This window comes from Cynoglossus semilaevis, chromosome 15 (genome assembly GCF_000523025.1).
Source record: "Cynoglossus semilaevis isolate Cse_v1.0 chromosome 15, Cse_v1.0, whole genome shotgun sequence".
NCBI classification, from domain to species: domain Eukaryota; kingdom Metazoa; phylum Chordata; class Actinopteri; order Pleuronectiformes; family Cynoglossidae; genus Cynoglossus; species Cynoglossus semilaevis.
The window spans coordinates 17,626,191-17,638,432 of NC_024321.1; the positions used below are offsets into that span (position 1 = coordinate 17,626,191).

Consider the following 12,242-nt stretch of genomic DNA (forward strand, 5'->3'; position numbering starts at 1 on the left):
AATGAAACAAAACTTCACTGGTTCTACCTTGTACTTCTCTCTTACTTTTTCTGAAACCAATTGTTCGCTCTAATTGGGAGAAACTTCACAAACTGTGGACTTTTATGTCATTCGCTGTCTCGTTGTAGGAGATTTGGTCGAAGATTAGACTGTTTTTGATGACTTAAACCAAAATTAATAAACCTAATGTCAGCCCGGCAAACACAATGTTTTTAATTAAACCGACTTTTGACAACACTCAGACAGCTGAATGCTCTATCTCCTCTGCCCGTCATTTCTCAGCCCTATCTTCAGGCTGCACGTGTCCAACCAGCCTCAGCGTTCTTTACCTGGTTTACAGGTTGAGTGACAAATGGGCAGCTGATCGGTGCTGAAGCTGTTCAGTCTAGTGTGACAGTAAATAAATTACAACCTCATCACCTTCTATTGATCCACTTTCCAGTCTTCAATTCATACCGCAGAGCAGCCAGTGTTTTCAACCACAGCTTGAAAAGCAGGTATTTGTTCTGTGTCGTTTTACTGCAGGGAGTTTACCATCAATACTTGTCCTCATTAGGCAGCGAGTGTTCGTTAACACATGTTCTCTCAAGGATGTATTTTTGAACTGTACACATTAAAGGCCACACAAGTCTTTAAATACATCTCCTTATGTCTAGGGTTGTCAAACATGTGGTCCACGGGCCAAAACCGACACGCTTGATGAATTTTAAAAATAAAGAAAATACACAAACCTTTTGATAATTATATTTCACTAAGTATGAGGATTTATCTAAGAATTTTCATGAAAACAAAGAGGACATTTTGTTATTTTTAAGTAATTAGGTTAGGATTCTTCTGCTCTCTGGGAGGAGGTACAGGAGCCTCTGTTCCTGCACCAGATTCACCAATAGCTCCACGGCGCCTCCTCAAGACAGAACTCCCCAATGAACTTGAACCCACACTAAAAAAAAAGAAAAAATGCATCTGCATCTCACCATTTGCACTGCTGCTAATACCTGATCACACTTGACTGCACTGTACTGTACATTAATGAGTAGTTTTGCATTTTGTTTTGTCCTGTCTTGTCTACGCATGGGACAGTGAAAAACAAAGTTTCGATTCCTTTGTATGTCTAGTACACGTGAAGAAATTGACAATAAAGCTGACTTTGACTTTGGTCCAGACCATTTGACATCTAATTAATTCGTATGCTGCCCCTGAACCAAAATTGGTTTGACACCCCTGGCCAATAGGTTAGGTTTTATGTTTCTTATTGTTTATTTTCTGCAAACACTGAATTCAGTGCCAAGGTTTTCTGCTACATAATAAAGAAGATCTCCCTCAGAGAGTGTTGACAGTGTAAAATCAATATCCTTTCAAATCTGAACCTATTTCCCCATCCTTAATCTGTAATCTGTTTTTGTCTTTGTGTCGCCTCAGTTGCTTTCTCTGGTCTGGGCTTCACTTCCTTCTATCTCGCTGGAAAGCTGCAGTGTTTCACCGACCAGGGGCGGGGGCGTAGCTGGCGTCTCTGTGCCATGGTGCTTCCCCTTTACAGCGCCATGATGATCGCACTGTCCCGGACCTGTGACTACAAACACCACTGGCAAGGTCTGTGTAACAGCTCAGAGCCATCACAGAATCACGATAACTGTCAGATAAGTGCCGCATAATCATAATTTTTAAAATGCTGGTGTCAGCCTGGCATCAGACGTACTGCACTGAGGCCGAGGCCCAAGGCACTTTAATGATTTAGGTTGTTTATTAAGCGAGCTCTGGGTGTTGTCTTTGATTAAACTGCTGCTATTACAGAAAATCATTTCATTGGCATTTGTGACCATTTTAGAAGCAGGGGGAAAAAAAGAAAGTAAAGTTTGCCAGGTTTGTTTTGCTGCTGAAAAATGCATCTTGGAGTGTCGGCGCTGGCAACATGATAGATTTGTCTTTCCTGAAAAGTGTCGGAGGTGACAGTGAGGTAGAATTTAATTTAGCAGCATCCAGGGAAAGCTATTACAAGCTTCAGTTTTTCATATCTTCTCTAAGTAAAAGGAGTCTTGGATAGAAGGGAGGGATTATGTATGTGGGTGGCATGTGGGACATAGTACGTGGTAATATGTGGTGACAACAGCTCCGTCATATGGTGTTAATTAGTTGGAGAAAGCCATATGTTCCTGGTGAGCTAGCAGCGAGAAAAACAGACTTTATTTAAAGGCAGGCCAAGCACTTTCTGAGTGTTTTTATTTCTTAAGTCGTTTGAAGGCTGTAGTTTTTTTTCCTCTCTCCCTGTGGGCTGCTGGGAGATCAGAAATAGTAAAGCATATTACGCGAGGGGCCCTAATCCTTACTGAATGTAAACAAAAAATAAGAGTCCCCATTAGCCTCCCTGAGTCATTTTTGATGACTTCTAATATTCTTTCCATCCCTTTGCACTTTGCAGTTGCTCTATGTCTGCCTTGGGGAAATGACCGGCCGTCCAATCACTGCCTCAACGAGACCACCAAAGAAATATATTGCATCAAATCACAGTCTATTACGTTCAGTTGACAGGAGTCGATGAAACATTCATGGAGCGAGCTCATGCATTGTAAACTTTGTCACTGGTGGAAGTCGATGCTGTGTTATATTCCATTTTATCCTGAGGAAAGAAAAAAAGGAGGAGCAATACGGAGGAAAAGAAATCATAATTTCACTATCACGAAAGTCATTTTGATCTATATCCAGGCGATAAAGGCCCATTTCTCAACATGGCTCTCTGGTGCTTTATGATGTATTACAGATTATAATGGCTCTTGTATTACACAGCGCCGTTCAGCATAGATGACAAAGTGACAGGAACAACATGTCTAAAGGCGAAAAGGCTGAAGCAGAAGAGATTCATCTTCTGTTTCCTATGAGGCTCTAAATTAACCAGGCATGAGGGTTTCTCACGGGAATATGGAAATCAGAAACCTAAAGACTTGCTTGATCTCCTGGGGGAAAGTGTTGGTATTACAGCTGATCCTGCAAGAGCAATTCAAAAGTGCAATCGGAATATACTTACGACTAAAGGATGGAAATGGAGAAATATTTTTAAAAATACAAAAATAAATACAGCACAAGTAGTAGTTTGTACAGTTTTAGCACATTTAGTGTTTTAATTGTGATACTGATAGCACTCAGAGGGAGGCGCTGTGTTCCCAGTAGCTCTGTCTGTTGCTAAGGGTCTGAGTCTGACCGGCACCTCATTAATCTGAGAGAGAGCTGAGGTTTGAAGATATTCTTCTCCCTGACCACCTCAAACACTATGATGCTGAAGACTTTGTTAATAAGTCTCTTGGCGTAAACCCCCGAAAAACTGCTGTCCCAGCATGCAACAGCACACAGAACACCACTGGCTACCAAAGTCTTATAACACGTCTGAGAGATGTTTAAGACATAATAGAGACACTGGTACCTTTCATGGGAGACATCGCTGTTCTTAGTCCAGTCTAGTTAATTGTCACTGTAGACACCTAATTATTTCAATATTATGGCACGTGCATTGAAGTCTAATTAAAAATACACTGTTGTCTTTCTGCCTCCATGTATAAATAAGACCACATGACTCAATATACTGTATGTGTGGTTTTTTTTTTATAGATGCCTTTGTTGGAGGAGTGATCGGGTTGTTGTTTGCTTACATCTGTTACCGCCAGCACTACCCACCCTTTCTGCACATGGACTGCCACCTGCCTTATGCCAGTCTGGCTGCTGCTGCCCACGGACCATCGTCTCCACGGGATGACCCACAACCAACCAACAACGCCACCAGCCTTCCCCTGGAGGGCTTGACTGAAGGGCCGGTATGACTAGTGGCCACCACCGAGACTCCCCCCAACACCATCACCAAACCACCAAGCCCACCCCCCATTCCCAGTGATTGACTTGTTTACATTCCAGGGGACAATGAAATACCCATACACTTTAACCTAGTCTCGGTGGCACTTTCATTCTCAGTTTTCTTTGTTTTATTATTATTATTATTATTATTTAATATTATTCTTTTATATCCGGTTCTTGCTCAGCGGCTGTGAATGTTTATATATGTGATGTGTGAGAGGAACCTCAGAATATGGGACATCGCCACATAGTGGGTGGAAAGAAAACACAGAATCTGAAAAATCCTATAAAAGTATCACAACAGTCAAACTGTGCAATCAAAGTATTGTAAAATATTTATTTCCATGAATATGTGTAAAATATTAGCAAGATAAAAACTAAAGAGACACAGGAGCCTTGCATGTGCTTCAGTTAGACTGAGGTACTGACATGAACTATGAACTCTAATTCTAAAAGAATTGATTGTACACTTTCAAAACATCCATCTATCTATCCATCCATCCATCCATCCATCCATCCAATTCATTATAAAGTTTGTCTCCTGACAGTAGGACGTGTTTCTTTGAAACATTAACTTTGCATTGATACATTTACGTCTATGAAAATCCCCTTCTAGTTTTCTGCACTCATTTTTAATATCAGCCTATTATAGTATTATCACTTTGGCAAGTTGAATCTTATCTGACCACAGTTACGATGGCGTCTTGAGCTCCATTTGGGTCAGAGGTCATACCTTTTCTTTATTCACTGTTTCAACATTCCTGCATTAGCTCCTGTGGTTTGCATGTAGCTTAACAAGTGCAATCAATAACAGGTTGTTGGAAATGATGTTGCATAATGGCATCTGGACAGACCCAGCATCCAATTTGGACCTGCATTAATTCTCATTAAGGGAGGTCAGTCACCACTGCTTAAGAAGACATTAGGACTAAATAAGAGGACAGAGACCTGGCCTGGCATTAGCAGTAGCTCTCAATCCTCTAAAGCCCTGTAAAGGGATGATCTAACATTCAGCAGATGACAGTCCTTAACCTGAAAGGGCAATTTTTGATGTTCTGATTCATTGTTGCTGCTTCACTTAGGGACAGTGAATCAGTGAAAAGACAGCAACTTATTATTTATAATTTTTTTTTTTGGAGTAGTGTACCCTTCTAGGCTTAATGATCACAGATAAGACACAGCCAAATAACTGGCTCCCCATTATCAGAACAGCTATTTATAGTCTCTTCCAAGTTGTTTTGACAGGAAGGTAATTCAGTCGTAGATCGTACATGGTCCTAAAGGCAACGGACTAAAACAACCTCTCAGCAGCATGATGTGAAATGACCATCAAACTTGAGGTAAAAACTATGGTGTAACTGTTCTATCCTGTCAGAAATGCACATTATATTTTTACATCACCATCCTCCCTGTTCAAAACATGTTGATTTTAAAAAAAGCTTTACTTTTTCTGTCTGTAGCTTCAACTGCTCTTTGCTTCATTTTTTTGGCTTTGGGATGAAAACAAAAACCCATTGTTTGTATGTCGATTTTAATATGAAATGACACAAATCCAAGCATGATCGGAGCATCGTATTGGCAGAATTTTAAAACAATGTATAGTTGTGCGTATATGTGTGTGCGCCATATATCAATGCAATACTGAAATGTATCTTGGCATGGAGTCGGTGACTCATGACTGGGGGGAGATGCTCCACTCTGCACATCAGACTCTGACAGGACTGAGACTGAGAACTGACTAGAGATAAAGATTCTCTCTAAACTGCTGCGAGTAGAGAGTCTTTCAGCACAGCCCGGAGATCGCTGACTGGATTCTTGACATCTTTGGGTAAGTTTGGGGAATTCAATTATTCTGTTAGGGAAGTGTTGTGTTACGTTGACCTGCATTTGTGTGATTTGGCAGGCTGACGGTTGTATGTAGTTTCCTGGTAGATGTTGCAGTGTGTACTGAAAAAAGAAAAAACTGTTGTTAAGAAATTATGTCTGTAAGAATACTTGGCTATATACGTATATTTTCCTGAAGATCACATTATGTTTTGATTTAATTTGGTGCTATAGACACTTTTTTAGCAGTAGGTTCTAATATAAATGGTTAAAGTGTCAGTCGGAGGTAGAGGTGCAGTCATTTTCTACAGAAACAAAACAACAACAATACTACAACAGTGTTATGCTCACAAATACAATCATTTCAGAATACCACGAACTGATGGCAGAGAAATTCCTGAAAAACAAAGAATGCTGCAGTTATTTTTCATCACATTGAGTAGATGTCTGAAGAGAAAAAGGAATGTATTAAAGACTATGTGTTCATGGCATGCCAGTTCCATTTGTGAGAAAAGACGGTTTTCTATGACAACGCATGTCTTGCCTTGAAAACACTATGAGCTGTGTTTCGCTGTTTCTATACTTTATGTACAATAAAAGACTACAGCTGTGTGAAAGGTGTCAATCAACAAACAAACGGTGCAATAAAAGGTGCACGTGTAACATCAATGTCTACATGTACACACATGCATCCTGCAAAGTCATGTTTCATAAAAACGTCGACTACCAGGTCATGTTACATAGCATTTGTGATGATATTTGGAGCATGTTAAAGACTGCTTTCCTGTTTCACTTTTTCACTGCATGGGCTGTTTGATAATCTATTTGTAGAATATAACTTATACATTATAATTAGAACAACTGACCCTATCAGTGTCGTTAGTGATTGTATAAACATTACACACAACAATGTTAGTTTTCCGCATTCGACCAACCCTTCAGTGCTTACTCAACTCATCACACCCAGCCAGGATTCAAACCTGTAGACCTCTGACGTTAAGGCTGATCCTTCTGCCACTGGGCCGCAGAAGACTCTTCAGTACAGCTCTTTTTTGTTGATAAAATCAGCCTTTGTTGCACAGATGTTTTCACAGGGTCAGGATCTTTTTTCAGTGTGTAATCTGTATCTGGCTCACTTTAGTTCTACTGAATCCTTGAAAACAGAAAGGCATTTTAATGAATGCTAATGCCGGCATACTTACGATAGTCGAGCTAAAGCGAGCATCTGTACAAGACTCAGCGTTGACCTTTTTCAATCAGCATTTAGCCCTGAGTGTTAGAGCTGAAGGTAAAGAAGGTGCCGGTGTTATTGCTCATACTTAAAAGTAGAACATAAATCTTGGAATTGAAAGTGAAAAAAATGATTTTCTGTTGGGCTTTAAATACAGGTCAGGTAATTTCTTCAAGTCAAATCATTCTGTTCTGTAAGGCAGTTTTATCACGTTTGCAGTAAGTACTGTAGTATTTTGCCATGCAGACACGCATTCAATACAAATACTAATCAGCAGCTAAAATATAATTATCATGTCTTCAATTGTTGACCTGAATATAAAATTAATAAAGCAACTCTGAATGGATACAAAATATTATGGCGAGTTTTTCTATTTCATTTAGCCTTGTTACTGAGGGAAAAGATTTCGACTGAATACCCAGTCCAAAAAAAAAAAAAAAAAAAAACTCAAATCAATGAGTTGCTGAACACAAACAACACGCAATCTTCATTACGCCGAGAAGCACTTGTGATTGCGTCTTTTCATAAGTGAGTGCAATGGCGGTTTAATAGCATGCAAATCTCACAGGCCTTGAAAGTAACTGAGAAAAGAAAAGAGAAAATAAAAATGCTCTCAGAAACTGAATGAAGGGTGCAGCGCTCACATTTGATCAACTCAGAACACGTCAACGCACACGTAACTCACCTACGCAGAGCAGGGGTCAGCAGTCGGTGTGGAATGGATGGAGAGTAGTGTGAGGGATCAGAAAAATAGAAGCAGAATTGAAAGGAAAGACTGATAAGACAGCAGTGAGACATGCTATGAAGTATGGTTCATTGACAGAGTCACTGAGCCAGAGGTGACAGAGATAAAGACGCTAACATAAATAATAATGCTAATAGATGCTTATATAAACATGGTGATGTGGTATGTGATACATTTTTTTTCTGTTATATTGTATGTTGTATTGATACGATTTGACTTCATGCGTTTTAATTTAGTTTTTTGTTATGAACGACTCTTGGGGACCAATGAGCTCAAGTCAAATCCAGGCTCGAATGAAAATGTGGGAAAAACACAGGAGGAGAGGGAGGAGTCAACAAGGCACAGGTGGAGAAGGTTAGGGAATCACTATATGGACAGAAACACATGTCAGAAGCACAGGTTGACGAAGGTGTGTGGACGTAAGAAGACAGAAGGCTGCAGCACCCAGGAGAGGAACAGAAGTTGAGACACAAAGGCAACAAAATGAAGTGAGTAGAAGAAGTAGAAGTTAAAAAAAATTTCATTTTCAGCTGGGCTTATTGACTGAGGCTGCCACATTACACTACAGTATTTTAAAAATATTTGTATGCCTTGTTTTAAATACCCAATCCAATTCAACTTTATTCATATAACACACCAAAAACAACAGCGTTGACCCAAAGTGTTCACTGTCAAAAACACAGACTGTGCCTCAGTCAGTGCAGCTTTTTCACAGGACTCACTTTGGAACCCTGTGCTGTGAGATTTCAGTGCTGCTGATGTAAGAGACAAATTGCAATTTCTCAGTGTTTGCCTCAGAGATAATGGTGTTAGCTTCCTTTCAGTGTGAGCAGGATTAGAGAGCTGAGCCCATGGCCGAGGTGTCATCGCTCAGCTAGACAGTCACACTGTTTTCATGTCAAGGGTGAGTTTTTCTTTTTTTTTCTTTTGCATGAACAGTTGTGCCGTAGTCATCAAATTATTCAAGATTCCAGGGATTTACAGTAAATAGGCATGTAATGCAACGTATCCCTGCAACATATAACACTATTTTATTAGGCGTTAATTGCATTCATATGCAAATTGCAGTTACTTCAATAGACAGAAGACCAGCCGTAGCTTTGTTTGATCTGTCCTCAGTTTTATGATATAGGAAAACATGAGGCGATAATATAATACTGACAGTGAATAACTCTGGATCCATTATATAAAACACTTTGACTCATGTTGTACCAGCCTTTCAGATGGTCTCTTGTTGATTACTCTTATTAAAAGTTTGTCTTAGATGCACTTTTCAGTCCCAACAGCTGAAGTCAGAGCTCGTCATTCATAATAGATCAATGGTAGTAAACAGAGCTGTAGGTGTAGCTTTCATGTCCCTGTGAATTCTTTGGTGTTTTGTCCTACATCGCAGACCCCTCATTAACAAACTGTGTGTCTTGTTTTGTTCAAACTGGACTTCCTGATGCTTGGCTGGCTAACAGGAGGAACAGTGATTGATATCGCATGCATCCTTTTCTTCTTCTATTGCCTCCTCCCTTCAGGGGTTGCACAGTGGATGATCTGCCTTCATCCTACACCTCCACTTTCCTCCTCTGCTGTTATATCAGCTGTTACTCATTTTAGTCATCAGTGTTTCCTCAGAAATGTAACTACATATCTTTTCTCTACAAAAACATTTTCAAATAAAAATGTCACAGTGGCTGTCTCTGTCACATATTTCAAAACATAAAACAAAAAGGCGACTGAAACGAAAGACTCTTGGACACAGAAGGAAAGCTCAGACAGCTTCACTGGCAGAGCTTGAATGTCATGTTATATAGGATGTCAGTGCAGAGATTTAGGCAGAGTTCTTCAGACAGAATATCAGTGTGGGGAGAGGAAGACGAGGGGTGAAACATCAGTGAACAACAGGAAAACAGACAGGAGCGTCACATGATCACAGGCAGACAGACACTACAGCACCTGCCAGAAACAAACACATAACACACAACAGTGCTAATAAAAATAATACCTTTTTTGCTGCAACTCCTATTATTAACTCTTAAAGCAAATCATCTGCTGTTCATTCACCCTGGAAACAACAGCTAAAATAAGAAAAAGACATTTTTCATGAATTTTCCTTTTTTCCATCTTTTTGTCCTTCAGCTTTCTCCCATTGAGATGTCGATGGTACTGTTACATATTAGCTCTCTTTGCATGTTGTTCTTAACAAAACTTTTTTTAAGAAAAAAAAAAGTAAAATTGAGTTGCGTGTTGTTTTTCTTTTTCACGCTCAATATCAAAGTTGTTCTGGTTTCTCTTTTCGCCCAAGTTCAAAAGCCAAATCTTTTGCCGCAGTTGTCACTCTTGCAAACTCAGAATTCAGAAACTTGTTATTTTTCTTTTCTTCCCTGTTGCTGGCTCGCCGAGGATTTTCAGGGGCTACGGTGCGAGGACAGTTAAGCTATACACTGAGGGAAAAGAGGAAGTACAGTCAGCAGGGATCGACCCTGAAGCTCATCACATTCAGAAAACCTTCCACCGATGAGCGTGGACTTCAAGAGAGCTTGAATGTGATAGATGTAAGAGGTAAATTAATCGCACAAGTATTAGAACTTCATAAATAAATAAAAGACAACCACTGTGACAATACTAGAGAGAAAAAATAGTGTAGAAAGAAATATCAGCACCATGGACAGCTCTCTCTCTATTTCTCCAAAGGCAGCAACATGGGGAAAATTCAAGGAAAGAGCAAAAGGATTAACCAAATTATCCGCTCTGCACCATGGCCAGCAGCCGCAGGTAAACTGCAGTATGCTCACAGTTACTGACCCAGTTGTCAGCACTTTGAGGAGGAACAACAGAGTGGCTGAGCCTGCTGGGAGTAAACTCAGCTGGCTGCTCAAAAGTCTATGGCTTTGTTTTCATGTAGAACATATCGGAAAATATGTTTTAACAGAAAAATAGGTTTGAAAACAAAAAACAAAACAAAACAACAGTCTTTTAAAGGGAGTTAATTTATTTTATTAAAATTCTCAGACATCTATTTATGTTGATACTAGTAAAGTAGATTAAAGAGTATTTAGTCTGTATCCCATAATCAACCTTGATCTGTAGCCAATACGGTGAACCTATTGTCAAAGAATATTTTACCCATCACTCACAAAAATTGCAAATATTCCAAATATTGCACCACAATTTGTCTCTTTGTATTGTTCTGTAATCATTTCTTTTGCCAGTACTGCACTGAACCTGCATCTCAACTAGTGAAGAATAAAGCCACACCAGATATTAGACATAATGTAAATTGAATTGAAATCTAATTACCATTGGCACAAACTATGACCAGTCATTTCCTGCAACTGCTGTACTGCTAATTCTTCATTATGTATTTACCTAGGGTTCAATTTCAGTCGCGCTTATGTTCACAACATACTGATTAAACTCTTGACATGTGACGGTCGGTAAACAGTGGAGTGACAGAAACTGGGTTCCAGCTGAGCTAAAGCTCTAAGAAAATGATAGAATGGGACATTGTTTGATACTACTGTGGTGGCGAGCCTGCGTTTGACTCTGTATGTTCAGATATATTTTTATCATCAGTTGAAATGTTGATAAAATGAATGTGGGGAGGGTTAAACTTGAGTGTTCTTTGTTCTCAGCACCTGCCTCTCGTAGACCAGTGAACCATTATTCATTCAGAAGACACAATAGGTCATCGTCGGTTTCAGACTTTCTTGTCTTGTCAGATCTGTCTGTTAGTTTTTCTTCGTTCCACTTAACCTGCAGCCACAAAACCATTCAGCTTTTAAATCAGACAAAGGAGATGTGGTAAATTATTTCCTCTTCCTTCCTGTTCCTGTTCTTGTTCTTTTTTTTGCCTCTGGGAATTGAAAGTTATTGCCGTGACTCTGTCTCTGTGCGTCTTGGATATGGGTGTGTGCTCGTGTCCTCCTCTAAGGTCATATACAGTACAGCGGGGCTCTGCCCCTCTGTCATCTGGGCGTTCTGTAATACAAAACTGTTGTGTATGAGAGTAGAAGAAAGTAGGAGACGGAGCTACAGAAGAAAAGTGTTCCCACTAACACTAGGTGTTTCCCTTGGATCCTGTAAAAAATATGAATTCTGACTCTAATCACTGAAGGTAAACTCTGTTATAATTCTGACCGCAATGTGATTCTATAAAGTCCACGACTGTGGTTTCTCTGTCACAAGAAACACCTGTACCAGTGAAAATGGAACTCATCTGGATGCAATTTAATTTGTACGACCAGCCATACACAAATTGATCCATGGTCTAATGACCAGGACGTGCTCCCGGTGCCAATTGGTCTTTAGAATTGTTGTGGATGGGAAAATAATGAAGTGTAATCTGTCCGTCGATATTCAGTGGCAAAGTGCTCTCAGATTTGAAAGGTCGAAATCCAGGATATAGTTAGTAAAAAACAAAATATATATATATATATATATATAATATATTTTTTAGTCTCCTGGTTAAAGTACTATATCAGACTCTCCTGTGTCTCCACTGTGTACCTGCTCTGACTCCTGATGGGAAACTAACTGTTAAACACAGTCAAAAAGGAAAACATACAAATATAAAGTGAGACAGAAAATGTTGAAAAAAGCACTTTTGAGTTGTTC

General features: G+C 39.6%; 1 protein-coding gene across 2 annotated transcripts in view; it reads left to right on the plus strand.

The window, feature by feature from the left end:
* Positions 1–7,233, plus strand: part of plpp4 (phospholipid phosphatase 4) — a 41,566-nt gene extending 34,333 nt beyond the window's left edge. For both annotated transcript variants that reach the window (XM_008327565.3, XM_025063315.1), the window contains exons 6-7: positions 1,420–1,590; positions 3,598–7,233. In XM_008327565.3, coding sequence (XP_008325787.1) covers positions 1,420–1,590; positions 3,598–3,806 — 380 coding nt within the window. In that variant the 3' untranslated portion in view covers positions 3,807–7,233. The remainder of the gene's footprint in view (positions 1–1,419; positions 1,591–3,597) is intronic.
* Positions 7,234–12,242: the final 5,009 nt, after the last annotated feature.